This window comes from Anopheles marshallii, chromosome 2, assembly GCF_943734725.1.
Source record: "Anopheles marshallii chromosome 2, idAnoMarsDA_429_01, whole genome shotgun sequence".
NCBI lineage: Eukaryota > Metazoa > Arthropoda > Insecta > Diptera > Culicidae > Anopheles > Anopheles marshallii.
In genome coordinates, this window is record NC_071326.1 from 23,816,598 (window position 1) to 23,834,386 (window position 17,789).

General features: G+C 45.8%; 4 protein-coding genes and 2 non-coding genes across 6 annotated transcripts in view; 4 read left to right on the forward strand and 2 right to left on the reverse strand.

Annotated features, from left to right (window-relative positions):
* Positions 1 to 5,373: 5,373 nt before the first annotated feature.
* LOC128708858 (uncharacterized) lies at positions 5,374 to 7,146 on the forward strand. The gene has a single exon (XM_053803840.1). It carries the CDS (start codon positions 5,374 to 5,376, stop codon positions 7,144 to 7,146), a length of 1,773 nt encoding a protein of 590 aa, XP_053659815.1.
* A 1,913-nt stretch (positions 7,147 to 9,059) lies between these two features.
* Positions 9,060 to 10,341, reverse strand: LOC128708859 (zinc finger protein 235-like). The gene is made up of 2 exons (XM_053803841.1): positions 10,316 to 10,341; positions 9,060 to 10,221 (listed from the first exon to the last, which is right to left on the reverse strand). Exons 1-2 carry the CDS (start codon positions 10,339 to 10,341, stop codon positions 9,060 to 9,062), a joined length of 1,188 nt encoding a protein of 395 aa, XP_053659816.1.
* Positions 10,342 to 11,453: 1,112 nt separating this feature from the next.
* On the forward strand, positions 11,454 to 13,919 carry LOC128717145 (glutamyl-tRNA(Gln) amidotransferase subunit B, mitochondrial). The gene is made up of 4 exons (XM_053811415.1): positions 11,454 to 11,521; positions 11,598 to 12,181; positions 12,927 to 13,363; positions 13,428 to 13,919. The coding sequence occupies exons 1-4, from the start codon at positions 11,454 to 11,456 to the stop codon at positions 13,917 to 13,919; spliced, it is 1,581 nt and encodes a 526-aa protein (XP_053667390.1).
* Positions 12,249 to 12,320, forward strand: Trnag-ucc (transfer RNA glycine (anticodon UCC)). The gene has a single exon. It is a non-coding gene; the product is annotated as a tRNA-Gly (tRNA).
* Positions 12,689 to 12,760, forward strand: Trnah-gug (transfer RNA histidin (anticodon GUG)). The gene has a single exon. It is a non-coding gene; the product is annotated as a tRNA-His (tRNA).
* Positions 13,920 to 15,113: 1,194 nt separating the features above from the next.
* LOC128719875 (thyroid receptor-interacting protein 11) overlaps positions 15,114 to 17,789 on the reverse strand; it is a 36,204-nt gene continuing 33,528 nt past the window's right edge. The window contains exons 5-6 of the mRNA XM_053813514.1: positions 15,572 to 15,862; positions 15,114 to 15,485 (exon numbers count right to left, since the gene is read on the reverse strand). Coding sequence (XP_053669489.1) covers positions 15,136 to 15,485; positions 15,572 to 15,862 — 641 coding nt within the window. The 3' untranslated portion in view covers positions 15,114 to 15,135. The remainder of the gene's footprint in view (positions 15,486 to 15,571; positions 15,863 to 17,789) is intronic.

Here is a 17,789-nt window from a genome sequence, read left to right on the forward strand (position 1 = left end):
ATTATCCCGCTTGTGCCCGAACTCTGCCGCACGGTGGCACCGGGCAAAATTCGCACGGGATCGATCCAGAACGCACGATCTTGTGGCAGCAGCGTTCGGAAACTGTGAAGCCACTTGCTGGCAAACATCCGGTCTCGACCAGAAGGAGGGGAGGGGTGGCGATCGGTACCTGCTGTCGTTTAGTGTTTTGCTCAAACGTACGTACGTACGTGCTGATAAGCCAAATAAAAGCTGACCCGGGAAGAAGAAAGATGGGTTGTTCCAGGCGCAAAGTAAACAACTTTACTTCTCGCAACACCAAAAAAAAAAAAACAGTGGTACTCGAGCAGAAAGCCATAACACTACACCGGCAGGTTCGTTTTAAGTTTTGAGAGAGTTCAACGACTTGGTTTTGTCGTTAGTTGAACTCGATCGGTCAGCCAGCGTTTGCCTCCGGCTAGCGTTCTACCCTGGGCGTAAAGTTTACAGAGTTCACTCGTTACGATTAACGGAAAGAACGTGCTGGAAGACTGTTAGAAATTCAAAACAATTAAGCCCTTGCACTGGGAAAGACTATTCTTTGAAAGGTATAGTAAATACAGGGTGTTTAATAAGTTTGAATATGCATTTGCATCGTGAAGTACCAGGCTTTATTCGTGCCCAATGTTCAACGACGAGTCGAGCATAGATTTTCCTATTGCGGCACGAGGGTCAGGATTTTATCGTTTCGGACGAAATACTGTTGTAGCAGCCACATGTTGTCCAATAGGACCAGGGCCAGAGCTGTTCCAACATGGAACAGCATTTCTGCATCCATCGCACGCTTCCCAAATGCATCGTCCGTGGAATTTCCCTTGGAAAAACCAAAGGATTCCTAATTCAACGCGGTTTTTACATTTAATTTTTGGTGTAGGTTGTTGCCTCAAGCCTTCGGAAACGTATACGGAGGTGCGCGGATCCTATTCCAACAGGACGGTGAACCAGAATTTATGGGTTTTAAACGATTTAATCGATTTTTTGGGCACAAGTTTGTGGGCCAATCTTCCCGGATTTGAATCCGATCGACTTTTTGCTTGGTTTGGTACTATGTCGATTTTCAACGAATACAAGGACATCGATTTGGACCAGTACAAGATGCCAATGTTCAAATTTCGCACAAAAGTCGTGCGTGCCGCTAGCTTCTGGCTCGAGTTACGTGTGACGCTAATGAAGTAATAATAGAAGTGGAACAGGTAAAGGTTTATTTTTCTAAAGATATGTTGGGTATGGGTTCTACATAAACATAGCTTCGAATAGCATAAACCAGAAACAAAAAAATGTTATCAAGCTTTTTTTAATCGCATTCCGTAAGTGTATTCGAACTTATTGAACACCCTGTAGGATAGTTTTTTCTAGGCAAGGATTGCTTTGTCCATTAAATATGTAATAACGTTAAATTATTATTGAATACAGTTTGCGTTGTCTTGTGTCTTGTGACATTTGATGTTACTTCATCAAAACTGTCAGATTGAATCTTATTTGTGGCCCCCTTCTGTTCTTGAGAGGTAACTACCTCGCCGCCTTTGCTTGGGGAAAACAACTATCCAGTAAGACCTTTGTAGGTATTTTTAAGCCAAGAAAGGGAATGGAACCGCGATCTAAAGGGGGCAAACAATTATTGGAAATATTTATTACCATAGTTCTTGCACATCGTTTGGCATTGTTGGGCAAAAGCGGCCTTCAAGTGATGCGAAAAGAGACAGTATATGATAGTTCCGGTACCCGACGGGGAACAACCGGGGTAGTACCATACGATGGGAAGCGACACCGAATGTTCGTTCTTACCTACACGGCACGCAATAAATGCATAAAAAGCACATAAACGTGTCATGAAAGCGCCCACACACATCATCGGCAAATGTTCGTAGCGGAACACTACTTCCTGGTGTGTGTCACCGATGGGGGCGCCCGGTAAGTCGAACGATACCCCGCGTAGCCATCTTTGTTTCGCACTGGGCCGGTACCGCACCACATACTCGTCCAAATACCGACCCAAATCTGTTAGGATTACCGATGCGTTCGCTTCGTACCGTGTGCCTTTTGGTTTGTTGTTCTGCCAAGCGATCGTTTTACGATACGGGGCGCATCGAAGCAAGACGTCATTCTTCATTGAGCCCGGATGGGAAGGAGGGAACCGCCGCGTGGTGTGGTGTTGTGTATGGCAATAGCCACACATGATAAGCTGCCCAAGGCCGAGCCCTCCAGTCCGTACAATCGTATCCTGGGTGCAGCAAAATGGGGGAATCGCAACGATAGTAATAACGCCGTGTTTTGAAGAAACCAAAGCCTGCCAGGATCACCATAATGTTGCGTGGTGTATGGTGGCATTTTGCACATAAATTAGGTTCACGTTACGGTCTATAGCCACGGGGCCACGAGCGATGAGGATTCCCTCAAAACTCTAAATATTGAGTGACTTGAGTTTTGAGGGAAACCTGGCTCATCTACAAAAGTCTCAAAAATTTTTGAGACTTTTTTGACAGATTCGGCCAGTCAGCAGCTCAAAATGTAAACAAAACCTGTTGTATCTGCCGATGGTATGGCGAAAGAATAATGGTTTATTTTTTTACACAAGTACACTTTTTGCGTACTATTATGAATGTATCTACATTCTGAAAGTGTTTTATGCGTAATTATGATTGTACAAGCACAATGTTTTGGCGTACAGTATGATGTTTTTATGTCTCCGCAACGTACTTTTTGGAACAATGTGTGACAAAAGTTGTCAACATGTTTTGTAATTGAATTTATACATTTCAACTGCTATATGATTGATGGATTAAGCTCCTGTAATTAAGAAAATGATGATTTAGTTTTTAATTTACAAACCACAATTTTTTTGATCATATTTTCCATAAAATTGAAACAAAAATACAGTAGAAACAAAAAAATTAAAATACATGAAAAACATTTTACTCGTCACATACTGTGTGTTGTCAACGTCAAATCCAGTAAGGTCACCACTGTACTGAAATTGAGGGAATCCTCAAGAGGCAACGGAGACTTTGGTTTTGAGTGACTTTTTGAGGTAAATGAGTGACTGAGGAGGTTTGAGACGCAGTCTCAACGCTCGTGGCCCCGCAGCTTATGAGGTGGGAGAAGTGTACACGATCGTGAAAAGAAAAGTTTCGATTGAGAAATTGTCGTTGAGAAGCTTTTGGTTTGCTGCAAAACCACACGTTGTACAATGTGTTCTTTTGATGTAGAGTTTTTAAGTCGATCTTTAAAGACATCACCGAGTAATAACTAGTGTTGGGTTAATCTGAATGATTCATGAGTGCTCCAAAAATTAATTCCCGGTCATTTCGCTTGAGGTCTCCAAAGGGCATGATTCGCCACGACTCTGAGGATTCATGAATCTTTTGTATTTGAAGGACTCCTCATTAAAGATAAATACTAATGACTCTTCTCCAAAGATTCATTAAGCATAACACTAGTAACCACTCATTGGTTTAGTACACCGAAGGTCGTGGAACGAATCTCATCTGCATCTGCGATGTACCAAGTGAGGAACCACTAAACCTTAAAAGAATGAGTAGTGTGAACTAGTGGTAGTGATAAGAATAGTAGCATTAGCAACAATAATATCAATAAAAGAAGTAGTATTAACAGTAGTAGTAACAAAAGTAGCAGTAGTATCAGCAACAGTAGAAGTAGTATTAATAGTAGCAGTAGTAATAGTAATAGTAGTAGTAGTAGTATGAGTAGAAGTAGTAGTGGTAGTAGTAGTAATAGTAGTAGTTGTAGTAGTAGTAGTAGTAGTAGTGGTAGTAGTAGTAATAGTAGTAGTTGTAGTAGTAGTAGTAGTAGTAGTAGTAGTAGTAGTAGTAGTAGTAGTAGTAGTAGTAGTAGTAGTAGTAGTAGTAGTATCCCGCTAATAAAATTATATAATAATAGAAAGTAGACTGTTAGAGCAAAATTTAATACATAACAGTCTCTCGAAAGTCAATCATAATGGACAAAAGTGTCAGAACATCAGAAATACAGCAATTAAGTAACCTTTTAAGTTACCGGCTTCAAGTGTAAACCAGCTCTTGAACATGTGTACTATTAACAACATTGATACAGTGCCATTTTTTAGGCACGTACCGGTCCGTCCCAATCAGCGACATGTTTATACAATTTGTGTTTTGCTTTCACTTTTTTGATTTATTTTTGCACCAAAAAAATCCATATCGCCCAGCAAAACAATAGTGCTGTGCCTTCTTGCCCCGACAGGTTCTGATTAATATTTCCCCCCCCCCCCCCCCTCCCCATACGCTGCGAACGAGATCTTGGTGTGGCGGTCGCACGTACGTGAGCGCTAGCATCCACCGTTTCAGTGGCGTTTTACGGTCACTGCCAAGGACACCGGGCGGGTGTACCGTGTGTGCTGGTGGCTGTGACTGTGCGAACGTGAAGCAGGGACGAGTAATAACATTTAACCATCCGAGTGATTGATTTGGGTGTGGAAGGCGTGCTAGTACTAAATAAATCCAGGTCCAAAGGTTCCGGGGTACTGGTACGAATTCGCCTGCAACTCCCTGTACATGATCATAGAACGTGATCTAGAAGTGGCTATTATGTCATGGGCTGCGGATGCGGTCCGAAAACTTGCCGCCCTGTCCGTGAAGATCTTGTTCGATGCGGAGGTGTTGTTGGCGGTGTGATGATAGCTCGCCAGCTCTCCCGGCAGTCACACTGGTAGTAGTGATCATGCATGCCTAGCAGGGTCCCCATAGACACAGATTCTTGCACAGATCCCTTCGGTACCTGCTCGATCCCACACCGCACACACTGTGTGCTGTCAATTTGAAGTAATGGACATCGATCCGCAACAGACGAAGCACACTGATAACAGGGCCTCCGGGTTCTGCTTTCAAATTGTTTTTACTTCTCACTCTCTCTCTCTCTCTCTCTCTCTCTCTCGGTCCTTTCCGTCTATACGCGATTACCCTGCAGCAGGCAACCGGGCGGGCCACCCGGCGTATTATCACCCGGGTCTTGTCAGGGGCAAACGGATCAGTTTTTAAATAGGCATCACGCTCTCGGCTGCCCAGTCAGTATACGGTTGTACGTTGTACGCGTAGTACCTGTCTAGTGTGCGCGTGCGTAAAGAACGCCTCTAGATCGCTACCCTGGAGCACTAGTGGGACTCTTTTTTGTTGGAACATTTGTGCAGCGTATTGTGTAAAAATTTGCTCAACCCGCCATGTGGGCGTGATGTGGTTAACCTGTGTGATAGCTGCGCAAACTACGGTTCGGTAGATATTCGGTGCGGACAATTCCTTCGGTGGCTTTGGTGTGAATCAAAGTGTGTCTGCAGAACCTCAGCGTGTGCTGTAGTAAGTGGTGGTGTCTATGTCCCAACCAACCATGCCTTCCGCTAGCAAGGACAAAATCTTTGGCCCGTGGAATCGTAGCGAAAGCACCGGCAACTTTGTGTACCTCTCGAACAACAACACGGCCGACAACCTGGCGAAGATGTTTTCCCGCACGGCTCCATCGAGTCCGCGATGGACACCGTACGCGTCACGGCACAATTCGCCACCGATGCCTAGTTCCCCGTTGTCGTCCTCACCACCGACGACACTGCGCAGGAACTATTCGAGCACCTTCACGCTCATACCGGAGGATCGTGAACTCGACACGGTGCAACCCGTCCAGCCAGTGCCGGCTAAGAGCACTTCGGCCGAAGCAGAAACGCAGCGTATCTCCAACGGACGCATCCTGCTACGGTTGGTGCTCTGGTGGCCGCTTCTACTGATTGCCGTCGCTCAGCGTCTTCTCGGCTGCTGTATGCAACTCGCCTGGAAGCCATTCTTAATGGCGGCCCCAGCCTTCTGGCTGTCGGCGTGCCTGTGGATGTTCTGGAAGCTGATTGCCCTACCGTTGGCAGGGTTGAAATGGGCACTAGTCGCGCTGCATACTCCGGCCCACGAGCGCAACCGTCGCAAGCGCACGATCCTGATCAGCTGTGGCAGCACGATCCAGACGCTGCACCTGGCACGCAACTTCTACAAGTCCGGCGCCCGGGTGGTTGTGTTCGAGTTCGAGGGTCTGTTCGCGCTCGCTCGTTTCTCCACCGCCGTGAGCAAGTTTTACGCGATCCAGCGCCCAACGCCGGAGAGTGCCGGCGAGTATATTGCGGCACTGTGCGAGATCGTGGAGAAGGAGCAACCAACGCACTACATACCGGTGTGCGCAACCAGTCCGGCACACTACGATGCGCTGGCCAAGCCGCATCTGGAACTGCGCGGATGTTCCAGCTTCATACCGGGCGCCCAGGAAACTTCCGTCTTGGATGATATACTGCAGGTGATGCGTAAATGCCAAGCGAACGAAATACTGCTGCCACCGCACCAGATCGTATCATCGAAGGAGGAGCTGCACCGGCTGTACGATGGTGGTTGGCTGGCCGGCTTTCGGAACGTGATGGTCGCGTCCGGTGCGCTGGGGCTGCTCGAGCGCAGCAAGTACGTGCTGCCGGCAAACCGTCGCGATCTGCGGCTCAACTACGAAGTGAGCGAGGCACAGAAGTGGGTTGTCATACGGGATGTGATCGGGTCGCATTACGTCACCTGCACGACGGTGAAGGATTCGGCAGTGATTGCGAACGTAACGTGTGCCATCCAGGCGGATACGCGCAGCCTGGTGCCGGAGGAGAACGCTGACATCGAACGGTGGTTGCAGGACTTCTTCCGTCGCATCCGGCTCCAGCGTCCCATCAATGGGCACATCAGCTTCCGGTTGGTGAAATGTCAGTGCAGTGGACAGATACTGCCGCTCGGCATACGCGTTGGCGTGTCGTTGCCGTACATCTGCTACACCGGTGTACATTCGCGCGTCCTCTGCAAACCCTGCCCGCACTTTAGCCGTCAGAATTCGGGCCCGCTCGTGCAGGAAGGTGGTCGCTATTGGATCCACGAGACGGTGCTTAATGCGCTGCGCAAGCCGAGCGTTGACGCGGTACAGCACTTGATCGGTACGGTGATCGATCAGCGGGAAGCCCTGTTCGTCTACTGGGATCCGTTGCCGTACTGTGCGTACTATCACTTCCAGCTGCCGTTCAACTCGGTCAAAAGGTTCCTGCACAAACGGCAAGCATCACGCACATCCGTACCTGCGATGGCTGCACCAGTACAGTGAGCTATCGAACGTTTATACAGCTGGTTCTAGCCTGGTGTTCTAGCCTGGTTGGGAACTTTCAACTTTCACGATTGATTGAAGGCAATGCGTTCACGACTAGACGTGTGCGCACACTAGCACAGTACGATCACGATGGTGCACACGTGCACTTGTACTGCTGCTCCTTGAAGATGCAGTTTTTATTTTGTAAAGTGTGAATAAAACATCTAACGGCGGGTGGTGTAGCGCGGGAGCCAACAGGTCGAACACAAATCAAAACATCATCCTTCGCCCGACGGTGCCCCAACACGGGCCAATACACGGCGTGAGTGAGAAAGAGGGCAATAGCAATCGAACCGGAACCAAGATGGCAGCAGCACCCATCTTCAAAAGCGATTACAAACAACAGCATGGAGAGAGAATCAATAGACTTTGGATCCACAGTACATTGATGATGTATGGCGGGGGCACTCGGTGACACGCGGAACGTGTGTGTTAGCGCGTGTAACATTCGATTCCAGCGTATCAATGCTGAACGTGTGTGGCAGTGGTAAAGAGACAAAAGGCTAACAATTAAGTGCTTGACAAGGCGTAGAATGCAGACAGAATTAAAAAAAAAAACACACTGAATATCTGGCAAAGATGTTAGGTAGCTGTTAGCTAGCGGGGATAAGCTTTGGGAACGTTAAACCGTGCGCGGTTTTTGCATACTTAATGCTCGATGGACGAGCCTTTTTCGTAAGTGATTCGATCGGATCGCTCACCAACTAACGGTTGGAGCGTATATGATTATCATATGTGCAACCGTACCACACTGACGTCCTGTTCCTGTTGCTGGGCAACATGGAATGGCGGGTTTTAAATGCACCTCCTTTCGATTATAAAAAAAAAGACAGCACGGTAGCAAAATGCAGAGGTTCTTCGCGAGGAAAAATAAAAGAACCTTCCGTCCGATGAGTGGCTCTTATCGCAACTGGAAGGCGGTACCGGCAGTTCATAGGTTAGGGAAGATTGTTTTCCATTTTGGATTGATTTTGTTGAGTGTTATTTTAAGTGTTTCTTCCCCCCCCCCCTCTCCCCGCATAATGATTCTAGCATCCTCGCTTCATCTGCCATGAGGGTGAATGCGTGGGCTTCAGTGTAGGCCGCTATCGGCCCTGGTAGGTTTTAGAATGTGGAAATAACTATTGTAGTAAAACGTATATTAGTATGGAAAGCAAATGTACATATAGAACTGTGAAAAGAAAGGAATTACTAATAACGGACCCCATAAAGTAAGCGATAAGAATACAGCAGTAACGTATCACTACGTGTGTGTGTTTCTTTTTTCAACATTTCTTCTTTGTTTGTTTGCAAGAAAGTGTGATATCGAGGAAAACACATCATTGGTATTGTAGTTTGCTGTAACGACGCACTGACCCAGCTGTCCATCATTCCTTCAAGCCACCACTCATCAACCGTTCAAACAGACGGGCAGACCCCGGAGGTCAATGATCGGGAGATGCGTACGTCAGCGAAAAAAGGTGCTGTATCGAAACGCTGCCCCGTAATCGGAATGAAATTAACGGATGTAGACAAAAAACAAACTGATGGTGATATATCACATGCTCTTTTGTATTGGTCGAATCCACCGGAATAGGAGTTACATCAAGAATTGTACGTTCTTTAGACATGTTTTACATCGTTTCATATTTTGGCTATTTACAACAGCTAGCGTGTTCGTACGCATAATGTGGCCAATTGTGTTGTTCTTTTATCGTTTTTTTTTTAGCTAAAAAAAAGTTACAAATATAGATTAATACATTTACACTCAACATAATAGATCGCACAATGTAAGCACATATATACTTTCTCCGCTTGTTCTCGCTTATTCCTACCATAATCATCTCTCGAAAGGTTCAAACCCTTCAGGTTGGCACCACCATCTCCGCGACCTATAACCGATCGGCTATTTCCCGCCCGACTATCTTCTCGCAGTAGCTCGTCTGATGGCGTTTTAGGTCGAGAATGCGGTCGAACACCTTGCCACAGTAGTTACACCGGCGATCCTTCTTGCGCATCTCCCGGTGTACTCGGTACATGTGGTTGCGGTGTACGCTGCCGGACGAGAAGGTTATCTTACAAATGCAGCACACAAACGGCCGTTCCCCCGTATGGTAACGCATGTGATCCTCGAGCGTGCGCTTGCTCTTGAACATTCGACTAGGCTCGGTACAGATCGGACATCGGTAGCTGCGCACGTTTTCGTGCACCGTCCGGATATGGTTTTGTTGTACGTATTTGGTTTTAAACTGTGCCAAACAAATGTGGCACTGAAACGGGCGCTCGACCGTGTGCACCGCTAGATGTGCCACCCAGACATCGCGGGATTGAAACTTTTCACCGCACACCATGCATCGGTTATCTTCCAGTGCCGGTGGCACGGAACCGGATGCCGATTGGCGCTTCGACTGGCTGCGTGTTTGGGTGCGTATCGGATTAACGGCAGCGGCTGCTGCCACGGCCGCCAAGGCATTTGCTTGCGCATTGAAAATGGCACTCATGCTAAACTTTGGTTCCTGCTCGTCGGTCTGTTCCTGGTCCTGTGCCTGCTGCTGGTGCAGCTGTTGCAGTTGCTGCTGCTGGTGCAGAAACAGCTGCTGCTGATGGAGCTGCGCCTGTTGGTGTAGCTGCTGCAACTGATCCAGCACATCGATCGAAGCATCACGAGATTCGTCGGCGGTCAGCGTACTGCTGCTACTGCTTTCTTTATCCACCGTCTGCTCATGATCGTACACGACGTTATCCAGATCGGACGCTTCCTGCTTCACGATGATCACTTCCGGCTCGATGCGGGGCAGTATCTTGGAACGTATGATTTTATCATATTCTCGGGCACGCCTTCGAAAGTTATGAAACTCCTGCATTAGCTGCAGACAGTTCTGGCACGCCGCCGAGGGGAAATCCATCTCGGGTTTCAGCAACACGCCAATACAATCCACAATTACCGTTATCAACTCCAGATTCAACGGTTCACTCGTCGTTGGATGAAAGATCGGTACCAGGCTGGTTTCACGAAAGCAAAAGCGGCAATATGTGCCAGGCGTATCGCTGGGTCTGTGTGTGTACGGGCAAGAATGGCAATGGGGAAATATTTTTTTTCAAAAAATTGTTTCGTTCCAGCTATTTTTCGCTTCTTTCCAACACTTACACATCATTGTAGACTGTTAAATCCATTCACCGGGGGGGTATGGCGTGCGGTTTTTTGCACGGAAAATGTTTTACACGACCGCAGCGAACAGAAAAATGGACAATTTTTCCTGGAGTAACTGGATATCTTGCAGCAGCACCACAGCGGGGCAACGGTTTGTTTACATTATACACTGACAACCATTTTTTCCTCCTTTGCTATTCTTTTCTTTCTCTACAAAAACACGTACGCAGCCAACACACGCAGCCAGATTTGCGTTTCCCAATGAACATTTCAAGATTGTGCAATTTAGGTGATGGTGGTCTCCTGTTTTGAAAACTTTGACCAAAAAATAGCTGGGGCTTCAGCATGCATTCAAGGAGGCATACCTTTTAACGCCTTTCGTGTTGTACCATTGCATTTTCTTTTCTAATAAATATAATGCGCAAGAAATAGTTCTGGTTCAATGAACGGATTTTTGATTCGAATGACGATTTTCAGAGAGATGCCTTCCATTCGAGTAACCGTTGGCAACAGATTTCAAAACAAACAAAGGGAGATCGCCGGCTGTTATTTTGGGATGTGTTTTCATGAATAATTCGCTCAAGAAATGGTTTACATATTTAGGGATGTTTTAAGTAAAGCTACCAGCACTAATAATGTATATTATACTCGATTCGGGTTGCTCACATTCGCAATTTGTATGATATGTTTTAATTTTTAAAAAATCACTCTGTTGAATAATTTGATGCACTAAGGTGTATGAACCAGCATATTGAGTATATCGAATCTTCCCGACGATCAATAAAGATTAAAAATTGGTCTTAATTTATAAATTTCCACTTACCCATTCTTGCAAATGATTCTGGGCACCTTCAACTTTCAGTTCAGCTCTGCTATTTCATGGCCGCACATTTCCATCAGAGGATTTCTTCAAACACAAACACTGGTACACTGTTAAACAATGTGTTTCCTCACTTTAATAGAAATTAACACTGATGAATTTATTGCCACGGATGGTAGAGAATGGCTGTCCAGTTTGGCTCGACCGCGAAATCAACAAGAAACCAAAGCACCAAAACCATCGATCACGCAGCAACAAAACCGCTGTCAAACTCGTGCGTGATGTAAACAAATAACTGTCATTTACTTGCAAACCATGTCGTTACCCAACCGGCTACTGTACAGATATTTTTCGTCCTCCAAGCATCCGCCGAAGACTGCAAGGTAATATTCGACGATCCAAAACTTTGGCTAAGGTAAAGTTCTGCTATTCTTTTACATTTTACATATCCATACGCAGAACAAAATGGAAAAGCGTTATCGGATTGGAGGTGCATGCACAACTGAACACAGAATCGAAATTATTTTCCGGTGCCCGCGCAACATTCGGAGCGGCTCCGAATTCGTGTGTTGCTTTGTTCGATGCATCCATTCCCGGGACATTGCCAGTGCTGAACAAAAATGCCGTAGAACTTGGTGTGCGAACAGCCCTTGCGCTAGGCTGCAACGTAAACGCGGTTTCGATGTTTGACCGTAAGCACTACTTTTACGCTGATCTACCGAACGGATACCAGATCACCCAACAACGAGCTCCTTTGGCGCGAGGTGGCGCACTATCGTTTCCGGTGTTTGTTCCAGGTGTGACGAAGACTCCGTACTACAAGACGGCAAAGTTACACCAGTTGCAGCTAGAGCAAGATAGTGGGAAATCTCTGCACGATCCGATCGAGCGGAAGAGTTTGGTCGATTTGAACCGTGCCGGTATGCCGCTGATGGAGTTGGTGTTTGAACCGGATTTAGAAAGTGGCGAGGAAGCCGCTGCACTGGTGAAGGAGTTGATGTTGATCCTGACCAGGTTGCAAAGTTGCACGTGTAAAATGGAAGGTAAGCAGTGTGTAGTGGTGAATGGAACGGAGAACCGGTATAGGTTTGAGCGCGGAGGCAAGAGACCGCGTCGGTGGTGTAATGGTCAGCATAGTTGCCTTCCAAGCAGTTGATCCGGGTTCGATTCCCGGCCGACGCACGAAACTTTTTTTCGATTAGAAGTCTAATGTACTCTTATTGGTAGCTGACAGAAAATTGTTTCGGCGGTTCTTGCTGTTTATTTATCATCAATTAAGGAATGTTGATATGTAGCACGGGTACAAGTAATATGAAAAAAGTGAAATGATTGCCAAAAATCGATCAATATTTTGAAAATATTAATAACTACTTGGATGTGTGCATCAAACCCGCTTATTGGGCTTCTATTTCATATTTGAAAGTGATTTCCAATGTTTATCTATTTATTTATTATATGCCAATCTACGTTGTATAGTAAAACAAAAAGTAGTGACAAATCATTGTAGTATTAGTAGTGCCTTAGCGTTGAAGGTTACTCATATCTCTATAGCCGTGATCGTCTAGTGGTTAGGACCCTACGTTGTGGCCGTAGTAACCCAGGTTCGAATCCTGGTCACGGCAGTGTCGCGTCATTGTGACACTGTCACGGAAGAGAAAGATTTTTTTGTTGATATGTTGATGTTGTGTCGTGGGGGTGGGGGGAGTACATACATGCAGATTCTATTTTGTTAGTTTTATTCGTAATATTATTGTTTATTATTTTATCTTTTAATCATTTTTCTCCTAGATGGTGCATTACGCGTGGATGCAAATATTTCGGTGCATTTAGAAAATACACCTCTGGGGACACGAACGGAGGTGAAGAATATTGGTTCCGTTCGTGCCGTCGCACAAGCTGTCGATTACGAAATACAACGGCAAATCGCTGTTCTGGATAATGGCGGAAAGATACACAATGAAACAAGAGCGTGGGACGCTGCCGCGAAGACAACGGTTGCAATGAGAGACAAGGAAGTGGTGCAGGATTATCGTTTTATGCCGGAACCCAATCTACCGCCGTTGCATTTGAGATTACACGACAAGGAATGTACCGAAAAGGAGTCAGAAGTCGATGTGATAGACGTTCCAAAGTTGAGCCATACGCTGCCCGAACTCCCGGAGCAAACGCGACAAAGGATCATTCAAATGCATCAGCTATCTAGCACGATTGCCATTACGCTTGTTGTAAGTGTTTGCTGCGAGTGATTACTTTCTGGACAGTATAAATCTAATATTTTACTACTTTTAGAATGACATCATACTGCACGAACATTTCCGTGCCATCATCGAAGGGTCCAGTGGGCGTTCACCGAAGCTGGTGGCTAACTTTCTGATCAACGAACTACTTACGATATTGAACCGCAACAAGCTGGATCCGGCCGACTGCCATGTGACGTCCGGCCAGCTCGGAACCATCGTCGATATGCTGCAGGAAAATCAACTCAACGCCCAATACGCCAGTCGGGTGCTGCAGGAGTTACTGGCCGACGAACGATTGCAGGTGTGTCCGCGGGAAATTGTTTCCACCAACGGTTGGTTTCTCATTACGGATGAAGCGCAAATTAGTCAACACTGTGAGGATGTAATTAAGCGTCATCCGAAGCTGGTGGATAAGTATCGCAAAGGCAAGGAGAAAATGCTGTACGCGTTGGCGGGTGAGGTGGCAAAGGTAAGCGAGGAGAAGATTGATATGGCAAGGGCAGTTGAATTGTTAAAGGAAATGCTGAAACGAGCGACTTAAGGGACACGATCCGTGGGAAATATGAAACGGATGGCTATAGTAGTATAGAAGTATGTATCTCTTTTCTATTTGAAAGAACATATAGATCGTTGTTTCTATTCTACCTACTGCTACTGTAGTAAGGCTACTCCCTTTCAGTAAATTCTATAAATTACAAAAAATTCAACGTCTACCAACTGTAAAACCTCGGAAAAAATGAATAGCGGATCAATATGACGGAGACAGAGTATCTACTTGTCGGTATACTGTGATAGGGATCAGAGTATTAATTGACGGCGACGATATCTCGAGGTACTAGCGGAGTTCTGCCTCATTGGTATGATTGTAAGTTTGTACTATAACTTAAAAAGCGAAATCCGCAAGCAAATGCGTCTATGGAGAATTGTGCCAGCTACTACTTGAGCTCCACAAGTTCAAGAAGACTTTATTAAGCACACGAAATTCAGCATGTATCGCACTCTGATACATTCGGTAGTCCTCTATTGTCACGAATCTGAGACGATATGGGCGGAGGATGCCAACGCTATTGCCATTTTCAAGCGGCGTGTGCGTTGAACTATCTCTGGCGGTAGTTGTGGTCAAGAGCATGTGCAGTAGGAGAATATACCACGAACAAGTTGAATTATTTGGACCAGATAACATGAAGATGGTGGAGACGGGAAGTATACGATGGCTGTGGAGCACGTGACGAGGATGGCGGAAGCTGGAGAAGCACACCCGTGGTGCTTTCCCGGGGACTTGAGCATGCCAGTATGAAGTGCTTATCTACGAGCGGTCCATAAAGATGCTAATAAAGACTACTAACACAAGTATAATCCGTTGGATTTTGAACGCAGTTTGAATTGTGGATTTCGTCACGTTTGTGCTCGAAACCCAGCTGTGTACTAAACCCCGCATCGTTCTATTGGTATATTGGTTGTCATCATTAATGCAGGAACAACAAAACGATACCACACAACAAGTTTTGTATCATGTCGAATAAGATATATCATATTTCCTTTATATTGTGTGTGTGTGTGTTTTTTTTGTGTGTGGTATCCATATCGAATGGATGTCCATAACAAAATGCTCCAAACTGACGAATGGTTCACCATGCTCGTAGACACACCGTATAGGGATAATACGAATATGTACACCTTTGCTACCGAGCACAACACCGTATCCAACACACGGTTTAACGACGGTTTCAAAAAAGCAACGGATCACCGTAAGTGTATCAGGAATCGCTCAGTATATCCTTGAGTATGGAGCTGGAGCTTCGTGGCGGTGCAAAACCGGGCTGCTGCATCATCATCATCGCTTCCGGCACCAGGATCGGTTGTACCAGTGCCGGTGGTGCAGTGATCAAATTGCTTCCAGCGCTGGCACTAGCCACCGTGCTGCCGGCCGACGTTCCCGCAAGCTGTTGATCTTGCGTACCGGTGATGTTGGAAGCGTTACTTGCCATTCCTGCCGCCGGTGATGTGACTATGTTCAGTAGACTAGAGCTTGCGGTTGCGCGCGGTGCCGATTCCTTCTCGAGAAATTTCACAAAAGCCTCGGTAAGGGATTCCTTGTTGTAGTTGGCTGGATGGAGAAAACATGCAAACGGTCGTTAGTTTTAGAAGAGCCATCAAAGGTTTTAGAAAGGCACTTGTAAGGTAAATAATAACCTCCGCCCGCTTCAACGCCACTTCCGCCAAGGATGCTGTTCAACCATCCACCACCGCCCGTCCCACCGGGACCCTTATGGTGTAGCCCCACCTTGGTGCATTCGGTCTGGTCCATCGTCAGTACGGACGAGATCAGTTTCATGATTTGCTGCTTGTCGGATGCGTTCGGTGCAACCGCGTACCCGATGATCAGATTTTTCACCAGCATCTTTTCCACCTTGTCCGCTTGGCTTGCTTCCGTTTCCTGCAGCCGATGTTCGAGCGCCGCATACCGTTCATCACGCTTGGTCACTGCAAAGGAGAACCCCATGAGAGAGAGAGAGAAAAAAGTGCGGTTTAGCGATCGTAACAGTGAGCCATTACATGCGAGTTGTGGAGATTATTGTTAGAATTATAGTAAATGGAAATCGTATCCGTAATTTGATGAATGCGTACACGTAATGAGAGGTTTTCGCACACGGAAACCTTAACACCGTTGTTTTTCATTGCCATTGCCTTGTGCACCTTCACTGCTATTCAATTCCGCGCGCTATACATGCACATGCACTTCCAGTTGTGGGCGGTCGTTGTGTTACGGGTTGCCAACGGAGAGAGTATAACATAAGTACTGATAGTTGACCGGACAAGCCTCCGTGCGATGCGGTGGATACAATGTCCGGCTTTTTTAAATCACACCAGTACCTGATGTAATACTCACCCCGGCAGAACATTCACTCCTTTACTGCCGGACCTAAACGGTGCACGGATTGAACACTCTCGATGTAAAAAAAAAAACCCTATTATCAGAAACCGCCCTGTTAAGAACGATCTTTCGAGCATTGGGGAAGATGTGTGAATAGTTAATGAATGGCGTATGGTTGTGTTTAAGTGTGGGTTCAATGTTTGACCTAATGGAGCCCTATCATGGTGTTGTAACAGCGAATGAAACATGAGTCGACTTGGTAGCAAAATAAACACAATGTGATACAGCGTTTCGCAATCGATGTTACAGCAAAAACATATTGTGTGTAGGATCGTCAAAATCATCGAAAATTAGTGAAACCCGCCTGGCTCTCCGCAAAAGAGATGGAGTTAAGCGTTTTTTTGTGTGGATGCAGAGCCATGTCCTGACGGGAGAAAATCATTTAATTTCTGTTTTATATTAAGCATCACTTTTAATACTTTTCAAAGTGTTTAAAGAACCTGCGAACACTTACAAATTGAACGAACTCATTCGGAATCTCTAATCTTGCTTTTAATGCGTAAAAGATGTTTATGTTTTATAACAGTAAATAGGTAGCTACTTCTCATCATATTTGGGTGTAAAAGAATACAAAATATCCTTCTACCTATTGCGAAAACCCTGTAAAATCTTCTAAACGTCCTCACAAACACACAATGCAAGTTACATTCAACAATCGCACATTCAAAACCAAACTTTAAAAAGAAAACAAAACAACGAACACATTCCTGTTTCCAACATTATATTATACAAAGGGAGAAAATAAACTTTGAAGCAGCAAAACATGTAAAAAAAAGTTATATAATAATAAAACAAAACAAGAAGAAATGCAATGATGATAATAATAAAAGAACACAAACAAACAAAAGTAAAACACACAGTCAAGTTCACACGGAACAACAACAACAGCGTACAACACGGCAGCAACATCAAACAAGCGAAACAGAGTATAAACAGCGAGCGGGCGGACGGGCGCCATATGGCCAGGTGGGTATGGTGAGCGGGACATGGACGGGGTAATCCCAATCTGTAATGTGTGTTTTCGGTGGACCACAACCCGCCACGCAGGACACGGCTGATCACACTGCCAAACAGTGACACACTATTACAATTTGAGATTGCCGCCCATCCACGCCAAAGGATTGCTTTTCCCGTGGACTCGAGCTTTTCTGTGGATGTTGGGCATTAGTTTTCGATTTGTCTAATAGTGCAATTGTAACTGTAACGGAACAACGTGAGATGTGAAGCATTCAATGTAGCTCGTAATACTTTCAGGCATTCGTGTGGAGGCTTACTACGGTGGGACACTAAGGTGGAACACGTTTCGTCACAGTGGCAAATAAAAATGGAACTACAAGCGCTTCACGAAACAAAACAACAAACAAAATACACGAAAGGATTAAACTATCGCCAGGAGGAAGCATCACATATCGCCCAGGTAAGCGCCACAACGGAAGCCGGGGCCTATAGCCCTCACAAACACAATACGCCCGGAAT

Coding starts and splice junctions, on each gene's coding strand:
- LOC128708859 (XM_053803841.1), bottom strand. CDS start 10,341: ATGGATTTAACAGTCTACAATGATGT. Junction 10,222..10,315: donor TTAACAGTCTACAATGATGT/GTAAGTGTTGGA, acceptor GTACACACACAG/ACCCAGCGATACGCCTGGCA.
- LOC128717145 (XM_053811415.1), top strand. CDS start 11,454: ATGTCGTTACCCAACCGGCTACTGTACAGATATTTTTCGTCCTCCAAG. Junction 12,182..12,926: donor TTGCACGTGTAAAATGGAAG/GTAAGCAGTGTG, acceptor TTTTTCTCCTAG/ATGGTGCATTACGCGTGGAT. Junction 13,364..13,427: donor CGATTGCCATTACGCTTGTT/GTAAGTGTTTGC, acceptor TACTACTTTTAG/AATGACATCATACTGCACGA.
- LOC128708858 (XM_053803840.1), top strand. CDS start 5,374: ATGCCTTCCGCTAGCAAGGACAAAATCTTTGGCCCGTGGAATCGTAGC.